The sequence below is a fragment of the Ranitomeya imitator genome, chromosome 5 (genome assembly GCF_032444005.1).
Source record: "Ranitomeya imitator isolate aRanImi1 chromosome 5, aRanImi1.pri, whole genome shotgun sequence".
Taxonomy (NCBI): Eukaryota; Metazoa; Chordata; class Amphibia; order Anura; family Dendrobatidae; genus Ranitomeya; species Ranitomeya imitator.
Window position 1 is genome coordinate 651020495 of NC_091286.1, and position 19990 is coordinate 651040484.

The 19990-nt window shown below is 47.1% G+C and overlaps 1 protein-coding gene across 5 annotated transcripts in view; it reads left to right on the forward strand.

Moving 5' to 3' along the window:
• ITSN2 (intersectin 2) overlaps positions 1-19990 on the forward strand; it is a 159164-nt gene that overhangs the window by 36961 nt on the left and 102213 nt on the right. For all 5 annotated transcript variants that reach the window (XM_069728165.1, XM_069728162.1, XM_069728161.1 and 2 more), the window contains 8 exons: positions 1841-1933; positions 4372-4435; positions 6423-6586; positions 10306-10509; positions 12257-12353; positions 13952-14094; positions 15166-15229; positions 17718-17855. In XM_069728165.1, the coding sequence (XP_069584266.1) occupies positions 1841-1933; positions 4372-4435; positions 6423-6586; positions 10306-10509; positions 12257-12353; positions 13952-14094; positions 15166-15229; positions 17718-17855 (967 nt within the window). The remainder of the gene's footprint in view (positions 1-1840; positions 1934-4371; positions 4436-6422; positions 6587-10305; positions 10510-12256; positions 12354-13951; positions 14095-15165; positions 15230-17717; positions 17856-19990) is intronic.

Consider the following 19990-nt stretch of genomic DNA (forward strand, 5'->3'; position numbering starts at 1 on the left):
TGAGTTACATTCTGTATTATACTCCAGAGCTGCACTCACTATTCTGCTGGTGCAGTCACTGTGTACATACATTACATTACTGATCCTGAGTTACATCCTGTATTATACCCCAGAGATACACTCCCTATTCTGCTGGTGCAGTCACTGTGTACATACATTACATTACTGATCCTGAGTTACATTCTGTATTATACTCCAGAGCTGCACTCACTATTCTGCTGGTGCAGTCACTGTGTACATACATTACATTACTGATCCTGAGTTACATCCTGTATTATACTCCAGAGCTGCACTCACTATTCTGCTGGTGCAGTCACTGTTTACATACATTACATTACTGATCCTGAGTTACATCCTGTATTATACTCCAGAGCTGCACTCACTATTCTGCTGGTGCAGTCACTGTGTACATACATTACTGATGCTGAGTTACATCCTGTATTATACCCCAGAGCTGCACTCACTATTCTGCTGGTGCAGTCACTGTGTACACACATTACATTACTGATCCTGAGTTACATCCTGTATTATACTCCAGAGCTGCACTCACTATTCTGCTGGTGCAGTCACTGTGTACATACATTACTGATCCTGAGTTACATCCTGTATTATACTCCAGAGCTGCACTCACTATTCTGCTGGTGCCGTCACTGTGTATATACATTATATGACCAGGCATGAGTCGGACAGTACCTGCACGGTTGCAGCTGTGTGTTTTGCTGTCGCCCTCTGCAGTATTGGGGTCCTGTGCAGGGTCTCTGTGTCTCGGGATGACTACCCTGAGGCAGGTTGCTGGCAGCTCTATGTTAGTGTTTGGTGAGAGGCCTGTGTGTCTGGCGGTGTGGGGCGGTGAGTAGCTTCCAGGTACCTTCTTCAGACTTGTCCGCACAGCTGCTCGGTCTGCCCCTGATTCCCGGTGCCCGCGGCTGGCGCATCATGGATCCACGGTCCTGTTCCCTCTAATTCTGTAGATGCTGAATCATCTCCTCCTGAAGTGAGCTTTCCCTGTACTGGTGACCGCAGCTATTATATCAGGGAAGCTTCAGTATGTAGCAGAGCTGAGCTCATCACATGAAGACGCCACCTTGCATTATCATGTGTGTTTTCCCAGGTGTTGGCACAGTGCAGAATAGACACAGCCGGTGACACATTCAGCTCTGCTAGATCTGTGCACATTAAGTCCGTACTGTGATTAAGGCAAAGCCCGATAACAGACAGAGGAGGTCTGCCAGACCGTGCACCCTTCTTACATGGTGGAGGGAACAACCAGCGGGCAGCAGGGCGGCACAGTAATTAGTACTAGGTGTGTGATTAACATTACAAAGCCCCTAAGCCGTTGGATGTGGATAACGCCACCACATCAGGAGCGTCCGTCACCCATGTCACATAATGGCACCTATTTATCAGATACATCATGGTATCTTATCAAGATCATCATCCAGTGATCATTAGTGATCGACGGAGAATCCTGGCAGTAATTGTGGACTTTCCCTGCAGTGCCTCCGCAGGAAGAACGAAGCATTGCACCGTGTTCTTTTAGAATAATCCTGAGCTGACCCAAGCCGGGCAGTGAGAAGGTCTTACAAACATTTGAGGACCTTGGAATTTCTAGATTTAGAGGCAGCAGGAAGTTGCAAAAAATAAACTGCCGGCAGGAGTGACTTCCCCTGTAGACCTCGGAGGGCCGTCTTCTATCGGAGCTGTGGAAGTGGTGATGGGGGGGTAAGCGCTAGCGTCGCACGTCGGAGTTTCCTGTGTGCGGTGGATCTGGATGTGTTACTGCAAGAAGCCGACTTTCTTCTCAGAACTTTATATAACCTTGCTTGTTTTTGCTTTGCAGGAGGGCCAACCATGTGGGCGATCACTACGGAGGAGCGGGCTAAGCACGACCAGCAGTTTGCCAGCCTGAAGCCGACAGGTGGACTCATTACTGGTGAGACTCCCCTTTCTGACCGGTCCTATATATTTGCATAGCAGAGCAGATTAATTATATGCAGCCCCTGAGATTTTCATGTCCTGTGTAATTATTCCTGCCTCGCCGCCCAAATTATTATTATTATTATTTTTTTTTATCAGTTCCTACACATCACTTTGCCATGTTAGTCACAAACTGGTATTTAAAGATGGACAGCAGTCCTATTAACACCCTACTCTTCTACTGAACAACCTCTTTTGGGGAAAAAAAGTAATCTTTTAAAAGGGTTGTCTCAACATAGCCCTTCAATAGCCCGTCGCCTCCCTCGCTCTCTGCCCCGCCGGGGGACAGTACCCTCCTGATCGACAGTTCCTACCAGCAGTATGCTGAGCCGGTGAGCAGAATTGCGCGCACTCACAGATGGCTGGAAGAAACTACGCTGTCTCTGCAGCATCGGAGGAGCGCGGGGGGTCGCACGCTGGCAGGTTTCAGCCGTCTGGCCGGCTATAGGGCAGCTCTTACATTTTTAAGTGTTCCTCACTTTATTTTTCGGGCTGTATCATGCTTTCTTGCTGCAGTGCTCAGAGCTTCCCAATACCCTGCACCGTTCACTCTCTCATGCATGTGGCTCTGATGGCAAAGTCCCAGAAAAGTCCAGTCACGCAGTGTGTCCGACTAATCCGCAGATGATCTCACCGGCCGCTGAGCTGACGCCGGCAGCTATTCTGCCTTGTCGGCTTTATCATTGAGCTCCTGAGCTGTGTACCTCTGTCAGTCCCATGTCTGTCTGTCCCGTGTCTTTCTAATGTGCTTTCTTTCTCACTCTATCCTTTTTTTCCCCTTTATTCTTTCTCTCTCTTTCCTATTTTTCCTGTTCTGGTCCTATTCTGCACCGCACGTCACAGCCGGGTCACAAAACGCCTCCTGTGTGTCCCACAAGTCATTCTTCTCAAAGTAATGAATTGCAAAAGTTACATTGGTCGGTGATGATGTGGTGCAGAAGAATACCGAAGGGGTGCTGAGAATAGTAAAGGACTGCGATCAATAAGTATGTTAATACTTGCACTGGGTTCTGTGCTCTGTGGCTAAGTGGATCAAAAAACAAAATGCTTCTGTAACTTTAAATACAATTTTTCAACTACTACTACTTGTGTTTTAAATGTTCACTTCAGTGAATCTCACAAATTAGGTTTCTTTTTAAACTAAAAAAAAAAATCTGCTTTTTTATCATTTCTATTCCTACGGTCACCACTAGAGGGAGCTATATACTTCCTGTACATTAAGCTCAATAGTATTCCCAAAGCTCCCCCTAGTGGTGACTGTGGGTAAGGAAAAAACTTTAGTGTTCCTCGCCGTCTATGGGTCATTTCTTGCTATATTTATAAAGATATATTAATAAAATATTGAGCACTCCATTTTTAACCTATTTCCAACATGGTGTTAAATGGTAGAGATTTTCATTAACATATCTTTGACTTTGCTGAATTCGGACAGTTACTGTCCCCTAGTCCAGCCATAGCGCTCCGTCCCTGGCGTGCATTCACTAAGGATAAGTCTCATTAAATATTAATTACACTGCAGTCTTGCGATGCGGATTTTGGATTTATACTGGTGACTTCACAGTTAATTGACAAACCTGAACTTTAGAATTCAGGATGCTTTTATTTTTATGGTCCGTTGAGGTCATTAGAAGGTTAATGGGTTAATTATTACAATGCAGCCAGAGCTTCTCTATGGGTAAAAGTTGCACAAACACGGCAGAGCCAGGTACGGCGCAGCAGAGCCAGGTACGGCGCAGCAGAGCCAGGTACGGCGCAGCAGAGCCAGGTACGGCGCAGCAGAGCCAGGCACGGCGCAGCAGGGCCAGGCACGGCGCAGCAGGGCCAGGTACAGCGCAGCAGAGCCAGGTACGGCGCAGCACAGCAGTGTGGAGTGTTGTCAAGCAGATGTTCCGCGTTTCGTTCCTGCGCACTGTCAGTATTGTCACCTGTCGTTATTTTATTCTTGGGGGTACAATTTATTTCTAAGCGCCGAAAGTTATCACAAGCATGGCTCCATGATGACAGTGATGAAAGTGCGCCGTTGTGTTGGTCGGCGCAAGGTCCCTCACCCATCTGTAAGGTATGACCCATCCCCTGGGTAGGTGATCACTCCTTTTCACCGGACATAAGCTGCGTTAACCATTCTACAAGCTTCAGAACTGAAATCCCCCAGCATTCCCTGATGGTTCCGAGCTTGTGATTTGCATTCTTGGCAGTGGTCTTTGTACATCGCCATTGTCTGTGTGTCAGATGTAAGAGCTCCCATATCTACAGGTTCTATAACCCTAGAGTTCTTCAGCTCTTTAAATTGGCTCCCAAACCCAAGCGGTAACGTCTGACGAGCCCAAGCGGCCCCGGCGGGAAATACCCGGTGCTTTCTGAGATGACAGTAATGGTGTGACCTTCCTCCCGTAGGAGAGCAAGCAAGAGCCTTCTTCTTACAGTCCGGGCTGCCGCCTCCTGTCCTGGCGGAGATATGGTAAGTGGCGTTTTTGTTTTTAATTTTTCTGTTTGGTCACCCCATTAATAAGGCAGGGGCCCCATAGCGATATTTGGACACTGTTACCGCAGCTCCTATTCAGCCGCAGGGACTCAAACATATTCAAGCACGCCGAAGACACTCAGCACCTGAGCATGCTGAGATAACACCTTATCCCAACACATTCATCTTTACTCATTATCACATGCAGAATAACAATAGCAACCCCTATGTTTATTTATCTGATGATCCACCATTCACAATAGATGAGGACACAGCTCGCCTCCTCCCACTCCCTGCAGAAGGACCTCTGCACAGCCCACAGAGCACGCCCACAACACTCCACCATAAAGTCTCTAGACTTCTTTCTTTTGGCTCCTGTAAATATCTAGATATCAGACACTGAGGCAACATAACCATGGATAGAGAACAGAAGATGAAAATCTACAGTCAGAAAATAAAAAGAACATTTAGGATCTTTTATTTTTTTCGTAACACAGAAGGGAAAGCTTCCTGCTGTGTCGGGGGAGATTTAGTCCCCGGGAACTGTCAGATGATGAGTGATGCATTCAGGTCTAACTCTTTTAATTTTCTGCAAAAAGTATCCAGACTTACAAAGACATGTTATCTGAAGAATCCAGTGGATCCCGTGTATGAAGGCAACGGTTATGCCGTTTTCGTTACACTCCTGGCACATTTCTACAATAACCGGCTACATTTATGCCAGACTATTTCTGGACTTCATTTATATATTTTTTTTTTAAGAAGTGAAATGTTCACCTTCCTTTGTTGTGTTTATCTCTTCTTTCTGCTCTTCCAGTATGATAGGTCTTCACGTACCTTGTGGTCAGTCCGGCACATTGCTCCCCCTTGTACGGAGTGAGGCTGTGTTCACACAGGGTTTGCGGTTTCCCTTTGCTGAATGCACGGGGAAAGCTCCCGGACGTATCGCCTGTATCCATAGAGCCCACTCACCCAGCCAGGGTGTACACGCTCCTTCAGGGTGTCGGTGGGGCTGATGGACGTCAGTGTCCTCTTCAGCCGTATGGAATATTCCATAGAGAGGCATTCTGCGGAGGAAAATAACTGCTGTACTGTGGTGACTTTCCTCTTAATGGGAATTTGTCATCATATATGTAATCTCACATATAAGCTTCACACTGGCTACTGGTCCCCATACTAAACTCATACTTTGTGTTCTGTACAGGTGACTTTATGAGTAACCTCCTTCTCATCTTAGGCAGGATTGAAATGACTGATAACACCTCTATATACAGTAAATAACCCAATATCCAGCCTTCACAATGTAATGTCACAGCTCACCTCCTCCTCCTGTACAATGACTGATAACACCTCTATATACAGTAGATAACACAGGATCCTGTTGTGAATTCTGTGGCAGAGCTCCCTCCTGTGGTCACAAGTGGTACTTCGGCTGATTCTCTCTGTAAGCTTCCGTTGGTGGAGGAAAGTGGTACTGCGGCTTCTGAGTTTCCTTCCTCAGGTGATGTGGGGAAGTCGTTAGGTGCTGCTCTATTTAACTCCACCTAGTGCCTTGATCCTGGCCTCCAGTCAATGTTCTAGTATTGGACCTGTTTCCTCCTGGATCGTTCCTGTGGCCTGCTGCTCTGCATAGCTAAGTTCCGCTTTGCTATTTTGTTTGCTGTTTTTTTCTGTCCAGCTTGTCTATTTGTTTTTTTCTGCTTGCTAGAAGCTCTGGGACGCAGAGGGTGTACCTCCGTGCCGTTAGTTCGGTACGGAGGGTCTTTTTGCCCCCTTTGCGTGGTTTTTGTAGGGTTTTGTGTTGACCGCAAAGTTACCTTTCCTAGCGTACACGGGTGTATGTCCCCATGTATATCTAGGGGCGTTGTGTAATGTTCCCCCAGACAACAGTGATGTCCGGGACCTACTAGTTGACTCCTCGCTTGTTGTGAGCAGTGATGGAGGATGCGTGTTAACCATTCTCTTCTCCTTGATGTCTTGGAAGGAGCCTGTCAGACCTGAACAAAGACGGAAGAATGGACCAGCAGGAGTTCTCCATCGCAATGAAGCTGATCAAACTGAAGCTGCAGGGTCAGACGCTGCCGATGATGCTCCCGCCAGTCATGAAGCAGCCGCCAGTCTTCTCGCCATTAATGTCTTCTCGCTTCGGTGTGTTTTTCTTTCTGTGCTCATCATCCCCTGATCTCTTTCTTTTCCTAAAATCTGATATTTCTTTGAACTCTGTGCAATGCTTCATGGTATAGAGCAAATGGAGTGGAGCAGAAAGAAATAGTTTGGTGGCAAAGATGGCGCACAAAATTACCTGAAGCCACTTATTAGCGGCAGTTATCTTGTAGATTGATACGTGGTTTACTAAAGAAGTGGCATCAACTCCAAAAGGACGAAGCATTCATGTGTAGACAGGTTTTTTAGGTACTTGCCCCTCTCGTCAGTGCAGAGCGGGCTACCGTTTGGCTGGATAAGAAGCCCTTGATGAATTTTTTAATGGAAACTGTTTCTCCTAATTTACATACTTCCTCTCTGGAAGATCTCATGTAGAAAATGGAAAACACTCAAAAAGATCATAGAGGATTGAGCAGGGCTATTTGGGAAACCCTGATTCAGTAGACGCATTGGTAGCCTGGACCACAGACCTGTGAATCCTTCTGCTACCGGTTGGCTTCTTGGCCGGACTTGACTTGTATGACATCACATCCATCTCAGTAAATGGAAGAGGTGACATGTATGACATCACATCCAGCTTACTGATCAGAAGAGGCGACGTGTATGACATCACATCCAGCTTAGTAATCGTAAGAGGTGACGTGTATGACATCACATCCAGCTTAGTAATCGGAAGAGGCGACGTGTATGACATCACATCCAGCTTAGTAATCGTAAGAGGTGACGTGTATGACATCACATCCAGCTTAGTAATCGGAAGAGGCGACGTGTATGACATCACATCCAGCTTAGTAATCGTAAGAGGTGACGTGTATGACATCACATCCAGCTTAGTAATCGGAAGAGGCGACGTGTATGACATCACATCCAGCTTAGTAATCGTAAGAGGCGACGTGTGTGACATCACATCCGGCTTACTGATCAGTAGAGGCGACGTGTATGACATCACATCCGGCTTACTGATCAGTAGAGGCGACGTGTATGACATCACATCCGGCTTAGTAATCGGAAGAGGCGACATGTATGACATCACATCCGGCTTACTGATCAGTAGAGGCGACGTGTATGACATCACATCCGGCTTACTGATCAGTAGAGGCGACGTGTATGACATCACATCCGACTTAGTAATCGGAAGAGGCGACGTGTGTGACATCACATCCGGCTTACTGATCAGAAGAGGCGACGTGTATGACATCATATCCGGCTTAGTAATCGGAAGAGGCGACGTCTGTGACATCACATCCAGCTTAGTAATCGGAAGAGGCGACGTGTGTGACATCACATCCGGCTTAGTAATCGGAAGAGGTGACGTGTGTGACATCACATCCGGCTTAGTAATCGGAAGAGGCGATGGGTATGACATCACATCCGGCTTAGTAATCGGAAGAGGCGACGTGTGACATCACATCCGGCTTACTGATCAGAAGAGGCGACGTGTATGACATCACATCCAGCTTAGTAATCGGAAGAGGCGACGTGTGTGACATCACATCCGGCTTAGTAATCGGAAGAGGCGACGTGTGACATCACATCCGGCTTAGTAATCAGAAGAGGGGACGTGTGTGACATCACATCTGGCTTAGTAATCAGAAGAGGTGACGTGTATGACATCACATCCGGCTTACTGATCAGTAGAGGCGACGTGTATGACATCACATCCAGCTTAGTAATCGGAAGAGGCGATGTGTGACACATCACATCCGGCTTAGTAATCGGAAGAGGCGACGTGTATGACATCACATCCGGCTTACTGATCAGTAGAGGCGACGTGTATGACATCACATCCGGCTTACTGATCAGTAGAGGCGACGTGTGTGACATCACATCCGGCTTACTGATCAGTAGAGGCGACGTGTATGACATCACATCCGGCTTAGTAATCAGAAGAGGTGACGTGTATGACATCACATCCGGCTTACTGATCAGTAGAGGCGACGTGTATGACATCACATTCGGCTTACTGATCAGTAGAGGCGACGTGTATGACATCACATCCGGCTTAGTAATCAGAAGAGGCGACGGGTATGACATCACATCCGGCTTACTGATCAGTAGAGGCGACGTGTATGAAATCACATCCGGCTTAGTAATCGGAAGAGGCGACATGTATGACATCACATCCGGCTTACTGATCAGTAGAGGCGACGTGTATGACATCACATCCGGCTTACTGATCAGTAGAGGCGACGTGTATGACATCACATCCGGCTTACTGATCAGTAGAGGCGACGTGTATGACATCACATCCGGCTTAGTAATCGGAAGAGGCGACGTGTATGACATCACATCCGGCTTAGTAATCGGAAGAGGCGACGTGTATGACATCACATCCGGCTTACTGATCAGTAGAGGCGACGTGTATGACATCACATCCGGCTTAGTAATCGGAGAAGGTGACGTGTGTGACATCACATCCAGCTTACTGATCAGTAGAGGCGACGTGTATGACATCACATCCGGCTTAGTAATCGGAAGAGGCGACGTGTATGACATCACATCCGGCTTACTGATCAGTAGAGGCGACGTGTGTGACATCACATCCAGCTTACTGATCAGTAGAGGCGACGTGTATGACATCACATCCGGCTTACTGATCAGTAGAGGCGACGTGTATGACATCACATCCGGCTTAGTAATCGGAGAAGGTGACGTGTGTGACATCACATCCAGCTTACTGATCAGTAGAGGCGACGTGTATGGCATCACATCCGGCTTAGTAATCGGAGAAGGTGACGTGTGTGACATCACATCCAGCTTACTGATCAGTAGAGGCGACGTGTGTGACATCACATCCGGCTTACTGATCAGTAGAGGCACCAGGTAGGAGAAGGTTCACAGGACTTAGCTCTGGGACAACTAACTACTTTTTTTTTTAACTCTCAAGTCTGATCCATTAATGAGCCTTATAACATCACTAGTAATTTTTAGCAAGCCGGAGTCTCCTGTAACAGGAAGGAAAACCCATCCATGGACAGCAGTTTCCTTAATGGTCAGACGGTAATCTACAGAGAAGCTAAAGGGCTCCCGATAATCAATACTATCAAAATGTGAACAATATTAAGTGTTCCAGGAGACCAGACATTCATTCCCACAACTCCCAGGTCAGATGCCTTCACCCCCTTTAATAGGGGACCACATTTGGCTTTCTGTGCACAAATGATGGGTATCACAATAAAAGGGAAGGCTGTGGCATCACCTTCAATCATCTGGAGGTGCTTGCAGCATCAGAGAGTGCACAATTCAGGCCAGCAGTATTCCCACGCCGCAGGTCCGAGCGGCCGGTCATTCAGGAGTGCTCTGCCCCATGATAATCGGGAGGCTGGAGAGCGGTGTGCTCCTGATCGAAAGGCAGTATGGACTCTCCGATGTTGCATGCAGAGTTGGCTTTGCCTCAGGCGCGGAGCTTCAGCATTGGATGAGCGCAGGGCTCCGAGGTTGTCCGGATCCTGCTTCAGAGCAGTGTACAGGTATTAGCACTGACCAGCCCTCGGGCTCAGTCTGTAAGTTACAGGTTAGACTTTGTCTGGTCTGCTCCTCTTCTCCTGCTTTGTACCATGCTGCACACAGGGGGCTTCGCGTACAGTAATGTGACATAGTCGCGTGACCCGGACTCTCCTGGTGGGAGCATCTCTCGCGATCTCTATATCCTTAGATGAACCGTGTCTTCAGCGTAATGTTGGTCCTTTATGTTCTACGTTCAGGAATGGGAAGTATGCCAAACCTGTCCATGCCGCCATCTCTGCCCACGCTGTTACCCCTTGCACCCACCACTTCGTTGACCTCAATGAGTTCTCTGCCACCCATGCCTATGTCTAGTCCCTTGGTGCCTTCTGTCGGCTCATCATCAACATTGCCAAAAGGAACATCCTCCCTCCTGTCCTCTTTCACTGTGCCTTTGTCCTCAAGTAAGTGTCTGCGATCTGTCTGCTTCTGTAGGCGACATATGTGTACATGTATTTATCACATTTTTTTTAAATGTATTTTTCACCTTTATGATGGAGCTTTGTTTTCACCTTCAAGTACTGGGGTCTGCACTCTGGTTTTCTCTGTATAGCCCCTCTATAATCAGAGCTGTATGCAGTAGGCAGCTTGGCTCCCCCTAGTGGTGGCTGCTGTATCATTTGCCTTTATGCCCCTGTGGGGGAAGTAGGTGATTCGGACCCCGGTGTCGGATAATTTGCTCCAGCTTCTATAAAAATATGTTAAGAAATTGATCAGTTCGGCCCCCTCTGTCCACTGCCATTAATTATCATCGCTCCAAGTTACATATAAACTTTATGGTCAAATTAACTTTCACTGAAATCTATAAGATCCATTGATAGTTTAATTTTTTGCCACAGAAAATGGTGGGGGCAAAAAAAATTAATAGATGAGAATTTAGCCCAAAAAGAGCAAGATCTGTTATTTAAGCCCCCCAAAACTTTTATCTCTTCCACCGGATTAAAACATCCGTGTTTCACGGCCTGAGTACAGACTGTGATGCACAGACCGGCCGTAAGTCTCCTGAGGCAAACTTGACATCCTCATAGGCCTTAAATGGAATTTGTCAGCATATTTTTACTGTGTAATCTGAGAGCAGCATTATTTAAAGGGACTCTGTCACCTGAATTTGGCGGGACTGGTTTTGGGTCATATGGGCGGAGTTTTCGAGTGTTTGATTCACCCTTTCCTTACCCGCTGGCTGCATGCTGGCTGCAATATTGGATTGAAGTTCACTCTCTGTCCTCCGTAGTACATGCCTGCACAAGGCAATCTTGCTTTGCGCAGGCATGTACTACGGAGGACAGAGAATGAACTTCAATCCAATATTGCAGCCAGCATGCAGCCAGCGGGTAAGGAAAGGGTGAATCAAACACCTGAAAACTCCGCCCATATGACCCAAAACCAGTCCCGCCAAATTCAGGTGACAGTCCCTTTAAAGACTGAGACTCTGATTACAGCGATGTCACTTACTAGGCTGTGTTGTTTCGATACAATCGACGTTTTATCAGCAGGAGATTATCACTACAGGACTAGGTGTCTCGTTCCTCCTAGTCGACTGTTACGTGAAACCACGCCCCCACCACTGATTGGCAGCTTAGTGTGTACACTGCATAGACAGAAAGCTGCCAATCAGTGGTGGGGGTGGGGTGGTACACAGCTCAGCATTCAGAGCTCTGCTACATCTACAGCAGAGAAGCCACGGATTCTATCAAGATGACAGCAAGCAGCCCAGCAAGTGACACATCTCTGGAATCAGGATCTCAATCCCCTACATCATGCTGCTCTTGGATTACATGACAAAAAAACCCGCTGACAGATTCCTTTTAATAAGGGTGTCGAGTCCAGGGTTAAGGGACCAGCGGTCAGTCCGTATCCTGAAATACTGAGGTGTGAATCTGGCCTTGGAGAATGTTTTAATCCTGTTCCTGGCAAGGATTTTGTAGCAGATTCTGCTCCAGGAGGTAAATAAAAAAGGCTTCAAATACTAATGCATAAGCTTCTCAATGATTTCAATGGGAAACCGGTAACTTTAAGACTTACAGTAAGGGGTGAAAATACTAAACCAAGGATTAAATCTGCGGGAAATCTGCAGGGAAACCCAGTGTGAACTTGTCCCTATTGTCCACACTTATTTTACTGATGGATGGATGTCTTGCGGTTCTTTCTCAGCGCTGCCTCACAACAGCTCGCTCTCGCTAATGGCCGGAGGATTCGGTGGTGCCGGCATGCAGAAGACTCAGTCCTTGATAGACCTGGGCTCTAGCAGGTAAGAGGTTTAGGGTCTTTTGTGTGACTTGGAGACCTAAAGTAAGCCCGGCCTGGAGGAAGTAGTGCAGCGCCTTTCGTTTCTAACTGGGTTGCTGCTTGCGGGAGTGGAGCAAGCGTCCGACCTCCGGCAGGTATCGGGCTCCTGTCCTGTAAGGTGTCGGAGAGCTTGTTAGAGCCTATGCACAGCAAAGAGGGACCAACAGGAGGGAGAGACCCTTTACAGGCAGATTTATTACAAGGACAGCCATTCTCTAAATGGCAGGGTAAATGCCATCCTGCAGCTTTTTTCACTGTTTGCCGGTAGTATGACTTGGGTTAGGGCTCATTCAGACAAGCGTATAAATCGGATAAAACTTTGACTATCTCTCGCAACTCTTACATACACATTATCGCTCGATTTACCGAGTGTGCCGTGTACTCTACAACCGAGGCACTGCCAGACTCCGCTGGCGGCGACTTTTCCCCAAAGACCAAAAGGATCAGCAGTCCAGAATTTCTTCTATTGGGGAAGTCATAAAAAAAAAAAATCATTTGTGAAAGCACAGATTCTATTCTCATTATTTGGTATCCATTTTGCCTTTTAAGTTTTCTGTCATAATGACCAAGTAACACTGATGGGGCGGGGAAGTTTCACATTTCTATTCTAAAGTTCCTATTGGTTCATAGTTCAGAGGGAACTTAAAGGAAAAGTCTGTGACACTATTTATAATGCCTACATGTGTTATTTAACCAGAAGTCCTGAGTACACCATGCAAGGCTGTGCTGTATTGATGTCCTGAGTGCTAAGAAAACAACAAAATCTTATTAATTTGGAGTTCAAAAGGCACTGACGAGAGTGTATGTCGCTCACAGATTCTCGAGTGAGAGCGGACCCTCCAGTAAAAGTGAATTCTAAAGCTGCAGCATATGGTGAGATTCTTGTTACAATTGTAATTCACTTTTACTGAGAGTTGGTCTATCTCCAGTCCGGGTAAGTTGTTTCGCATTGAATTGTCTGTGGGATCAGTGTATGAGTGGGAGATGTAGTGGTACTTGTACGTGGAAGTCTTGTTTGTGTCTTGTTTGGCTGCTGAGATGGATCTACTCACCAGGAAGCGTATTTTTTAGTCCTTTTACTGGGCTTTTGTAGGGTTTTAAGTGGCTTTGGTGCCTTCCTGTATTGACAAGCCCTCCGATATCAATGGGTTTACATCGGTCACAATACAAAGTGGAACTCTACAACATACAGATGTAGTGAAGCTGAATTTGTCTCATTTGCTCTTCACATGGTCATTAGTGAATGACGAGTTACTAATATTAACAAACTTGGCACAATATGGTGCATACTTTTGCCATGTGTTTTTTGACGCTTTGTTCAGTGGTCAGCTTCGCTGCATAGACTTAGACAGAATAAGCAGATCCATCTCATTATTACCAGAGAGAGCTCTCCAGAATCAGAAAATAATATAGCTGCTTACTTTCAGAAACCGTGCCACATAAAACTTAATACAGGTGGTTGTAATATCCAATTGATGAAACTAGAATTAAGACATTGCCGTTAAGATGGGAATCGTAGGTGTCTGCAATGAATGAGTGATTTTTATTTATTTTTTTAAGTTCCAATTCCTCTTCTACCACATCGCTGACCGGTAACTCCCCGAAGGCTAGCACCCAGGACTGGGCCGTGCCGCAGGCCTCCAGGCTGAAGTACAGGCAGAAGTTTAATAGCCTTGATAAAGCCATGTGCGGCTACCTAACAGGTGGGTACGTGTGCGGGTACACTGGGTGGGCCACGCATGACCACCCCCGAATGTAACCCCTCATCGTGCTGTCCTCTCCTGGCTGCGGGGACCGGCCACGGACCAGAATGGCCTGTTGTAGAAAGGGGGTACCATCTACAAGATGGTACTGCTATTTGTAATGCAGATCTATTTATTTTTTCTGCCACCATGAAACTGGTTCTGAACAGTCTTTGCACCAGGGAGAGAAGGATCAGGCTGTTTAGGCTACGTTCACATTTGCGTTGTTGGGCGCAGCGTCGTCGACGCATGCGTCATGCGCCCCTATCTTTAGCATGGGGGGCGCATGGACATGCGCCGGTATGCGTTGTACTGCGTTTTACGACGCATGCGTCATATAGACGCACAAGACAGGGCACAGAGGACGCTACTTGTAACGTTTTCCCTGTGCCGAAATTCATGATCTGTAGGATGTTATGACAATGCATGCGTCGCAAAACGCTGCATTGTGTACATGCGTTGTTGGTTGCGTCGCGTCGCCGACGCTGCGCCCAACAACGCAAATGTGAACGTAGCCTTACATGCCCTGTCCTTTGTTCTCCCTGGAAATAAGACCCCACCAGAGGTGTCTGCAACATTTTGTTCCCTTGGAATAAACAATGGATGAGTATATGGAACCTTTTCTGTGTCCGACATCTGTCTGTACGACCAACTTAAAGGGATTGTTCCCTTTCAGAAAAGCTTTCCCTATAACCACCGATAGTAATAAATACAAACTGCGCTTTATTTCTTCTCCCCGGGTCCAAGGCCGAGTCTCCGCTCCTCCCGGTGTCTGCTACTGACATCACGTTGACAGCCAATTACTGATCAAAGCAGCTCTCCTGATTTTGGAGGCATGAGTCGATTGGCTGCAGCGCTGTTGATGTGACGGACACCAGGAGCAGCGGTGGACGCTCGACACTGGATCCGGGTAGGGTGAGTAAGTCGAATTTTTTTTTTTTTTTTTTTTTAGGAAAAATTTATTTAAAGGGAGAGATCCCTTTTATGTTGTGTCTGGACAGCACGTTCATAGCTTACATTTTCTATTTTCAGGGTCTCAAGTGAAGTCCTCACTGGTACAGTCCAGCCTCTCACACACCCAGCTGGCTACGATATGGTAAGAGACATGCATACGGCATCACCTAAAGCACTAGGGGAGGAGTCTGGGCAGGGGAAGAGGAGTCCACTGGGCGGCTCCCGTCCCCTTCTACCAGCCCAGCGTCTCCTGATTGATGGGTCTCTCCCTACTTCTTTATAGGAATAGACCAGTCAATCAGGCTGGTAGGACCCGCCCAAGAATCGCACAGTTTCAGCGTTACATTATGTAGGTTCAGTCTTTCTCAGACAATTATTCATTACTAGATTTATACAAAGTTGGAAAGCATTTCATTATCTGACTCCTCTAACTGTAAAGAATCCTTTCCCATATATATGTCTAACTTACACTCCTCAACATTGAAATCACAATACCAAGAAGTAAAAGTCATGGAATGATGGAAATCACAGGATAGACATGTCACTAATCTGCAAACAGTGAAAAACTAGAAAAAAAAAAAATTTCAAATCATCTTGATTAATTCAGTATATAGTATGCCTGTTGAAATGCCCGCACCTACAGCCATGGCTGCTACCGGTGAGGTTACTAATGGTCGTGTAAGGAATGTTCTGCTGTTGTGAATGCACTTGGGCAAATCATCAAGATCCGCTGCTGACGGCACCCTGTGCATTTGCGAACGATGTCCCAGATGTGCTTGATGGGAGACAGGTCTGGAGATGCTGCAGCCATGGGAGCACGTTCAATCCACACAGGACTTGTCCCCCTTTGAGCACATTGGGAATGTTATTGGTCGCTGCCAGCAGCGGATCTTGTTGATTTGCCCAAGTGTATTCAGGAAAGAAGAACATTCTCAAAACAACCATTAATAACCTTATTGATAATAGCCGAGGCTGTAAGTGCGGGGATATAGATTTTGCTATTGTCTCCATTTTTCCATCATGTGCAGATCAGTAGCATGTCTCTACATCCTGTCATTCCCATAACTCCAGGAGGGGGTCCATGTAGATATCACGCTGACTGTGGCTTGGGCAGGCTGGAGAGCCCCCTAATAAGCTCATGGTATATGTCTGCACACATGCGGTTCTGCCATTGTGGTGAGTCGCAACAATCGGAATCGTGTCTGCAACATTTTGCAAAAATACTTTTTGCAGGAACCTAAAACTATAACTAGCCGCAAATGTAATTCTTCCTGTAGAATTAGCCAGCAGCCCCCTATAGTGCCAATGTAGCTGTGCACAAATTTGGAATTCACTCCCATAATATAATGCTCCCCATAACAGAGGACATTACTGGGCATGTGACAAATCCCCCCTGTGTAGGCGGAGGGCGCGGGGGAGGCAGATGGTGGAGCGGCCACAGTCACAAGACCGGACATGAGCAGGCTCGTACACTGCCAGGCTGATTAGAAAGAGAGGAAGGAAGACGGCGGATGTTCAGGGAAATCCTCCGCTGTTTCTGCACTGAGATGTGTAAGAAATACATGTAACCTTTATCTCCACGTTCCTCCTCCATGAGAACACGGCCAAGATCACACAGCGCCTGCATATTGTTTGCTTTTGTTGCCTACTCTGCAAACATTTCCCTTCTGACAGTCCAACTATAGCTGTGTTGACTTAAAGTGGCCATTAAAACAAGTTATGAGCCTGTAACTGTCACCCAAAAGCTGTAGAAAAGCCTGGGTCTTGCTGCCATCATGGTGCACATATGTGGCCAGGAACTGTCCTGATACTCCTGCTCTGTAACCTGCTATCCACTCTTAGAGTGAGTTGATTTTCTTTTAAGAGCATTCAGGCAGCACTATAGGTTCTGGGACTTTCGATCCCTCCCTGTAACAAGGCATACCGGCCCGCCCCGGCCTTCTGAGTAGTGGCTGGCTCAGGCCCACCCTGGCCTCTTGTGTAGCGGAAGGCGCCGGCCTGCCCCAGCCTCCTGTGTATCGGGTGGCTCCAGCCCGCCCTGGCCTCCTGTGTAGCAGGTGGCTCTGGCTTGTCCTGGCCCGCTGTGTAGCGGGTGTCTCCGGCCCGCCCCGGCCTCCTGTGTAGCGGGTGGCTCCGGCCCGCCCCGGCCTCCTGTGTAGCGGCTGGCTCCGGCCCGCCCCGGCCTCCTGTGTAGCGGGTGGCTCCGGCCCACCCTGGCCTCCTGTGTAGCAGGTGGCTCTGGCTTGTCCTGGCCCGCTGTGTAGCGGGTGTCTCCGGCCCGCCCCGGCCTCCTGTGTAGCGGGTGGCTCCAGTCCGCCCCGGCCTCCTGTGTAGCGGCTGGCTCCGGCCCGCCCCCGGCCTCCTGTGTAGCGGGTGGCTCCGGCCCACCCTGGCCTCCTGTGTAGCAGGTGGCTCTGGCTTGCCCTGGCCCGCTGTGTAGCGGGTGGCTCCGGCCCGCCCAGCCTCCTGTGTAGGGGGTGGCTCTGGCCCGCCCCGGCCTCCTGTGTAGTGGGTGGCTCCGGCCCGCCCCGGCCTCCTGTGTAAGTATAAGAAATAACTGGCATATGAATTTCTTTGTGAAGGAGTTTTGTTAAAATGCTTAATCTTAATTTTTCTCTTGTGTCCCGTAGGTCACTCGCTGACATCGACAGAAATGGAAAACTGAAAGCTGACGAGTTTGTGCTAGCCATGCATTTAACAGATATGGCAAAAGCCGGCCTGCCACTGCCTCTGACTCTGCCCTCAGAGCTCATGCCACCATCATTTCGGTACGTGCATATTTAATTGCCTGTACATTGATGGATGTTTTAGTTGTATTAGTTACACCTGTACATGTATACTGCTAGGGATCGCTGCAGGATAGCCGATCGTGCCTGCTGCTCAGGCTGGCAGAGTAATAATGACACTTTCTTGGCATTTTTTTTTCTTTGTTCCTGCATTTTGTTGTCTAAGCCTGGGTGCTTCTTAGTCAGATTTACTATAGGCTATAAATACAGACTATTGTCAGTTGCCAGAGGGGGAAGGAGACTGATCAGTCTAGATCTTGGTCCCAGAAATGCAGATTAACAGCAAAGGGGACATATGCAAGACAGAACTGATTGAATGGGTAATAAAAAAAAATCTATCTGTCTATCTGGAAGGAGGTCTCCCATAAAATTATATATATAATAAAGGTTCAGATTGCCCTGCTTTTCCTATTGCAAAAATCCAAATTCAGTACCGTTCATTTTTATTGCACAAAATTAAGTCTGAGCGTCAATGATGGCATTGTAGATGTTTCTTTTTTTTTGCATTTTACTTTTTTTTTTTTTTTTTAATCCATTTTTAGTGCTTGCTATGGTACAGTGAATGGTGTGTTTCTGAACTACAATTCGTCCCACACAAAATAAAACAGAAATGTTGTAAAGATATAAATGAATATGGCTCTAGGAATAAATGTAGAGGAAAAACAAAAATTGCAATAATGAAAAAAAAAAAAGCCCACTGGTTAGTGCGAGTGCCCCTTTAAGGCTGCGGTTTATCTGTGCGGCACAGCTGTTATGTGACGGATGCGGAGCTTAGATAAGGGATTGCTGGCCGCTGTGCCGCTCCCTCTCCCTGCCGGGCTGTCGGGGCACAGAGCGCAGCTATTAGACTGATGGGGTGCACGGGGTGTATGCGGAGGGCGAGGTGAGTACGCTCTGTGTATGTAGTTATGTCGTGTAGGGCCGCGGTCTGCGACCACCAGCTGCTGCAGAGATGCCGCTCCCGGGATACCGTTACACAACTATAACTCTCAACCTGCACAGCAAGGGATGCTGGGAGTTGTAAATGTGCAACAGCTGGGAGGGGATGCTGAGGACGGGATCGTCTAAGGAAAGAACATTTTCTTACTTGTAAGATTTCTGCTGCTTTTTTGTGCTTATTATTTAAACTTGTTGAAATTCTTGTTAGAATTTTTATTTTCTTAACTTTACATACCGCAAAAATAAAGATCAGTGATCGGACTCTTGGGGTTTGTGCACCTGACGCCTTTTTCAGGCGAATATCGATTTGAAAGCCTTATGAAAAAGAACGACGTAAATATTCAAAACCCCTCCGAATGTAAGCATGTCTATGTAAAGTCAACTCGCTGTACAAATATTAGGTTTTTGAGGTTTACAGAGACACCAAGTGGTGATCAGAAGTGAGGGGATCATTCTTTAGGCGGTTTCCACTGGGAAGACACTGTACACTTTACAATATTACAATAGAAGTCAATGGAAAGGAGCTCAAAAGGCACCCGAGCGTCCCGAAGGCATCAAGGCCACAAAAATGCTAAAAAAAAAAAATAAAATGCTGGAAACAACAAAAAAATCTCTGAAAAAGATGCTTTAGTGAAAAAACAACAATAAAATAACCTTTGCTGATTGTCTTCCTCTTGAAAAACTCAGCGTGTTTTCCCATCTGAGAGATGCATAGTGCGGGCATAGCCTTAAGGTATTTTCCGGTTTGGGCAATTCCTTTTTGGGGGACAATAGATTGATCAAGGTGTTTGCCAGTGCTGAGACCTCCAGTGATCGGCTGCAATCTGTGATGGAACCTGGACTGAAAATGTTCGATTTTCCTGCAGCACCACCGCTGGAGAAATGAAGTATTACACAGTAATGTATGGGAAGTCTGTGTATTGCACAGGTGCTGAGTCCTCCAGAGGAACAGATGCTCTTTACGGGTTTTTGGACACACTTCTATGAATTCAGAATTACTTGATAGATTTCTATAATTAGTACAGTGCCTTGCTAAAGTATCCGGCTCCCTGCAACGTTTCATCCTTTCCCCACATATCATGCTTTAACCCCTTTACCTCCAAGGGTGGTTTGCACGTTAATGACCAGGCCAATTTTTACAATTCTGACCACTGTCCCTTTATGAGGTTATAACTCCG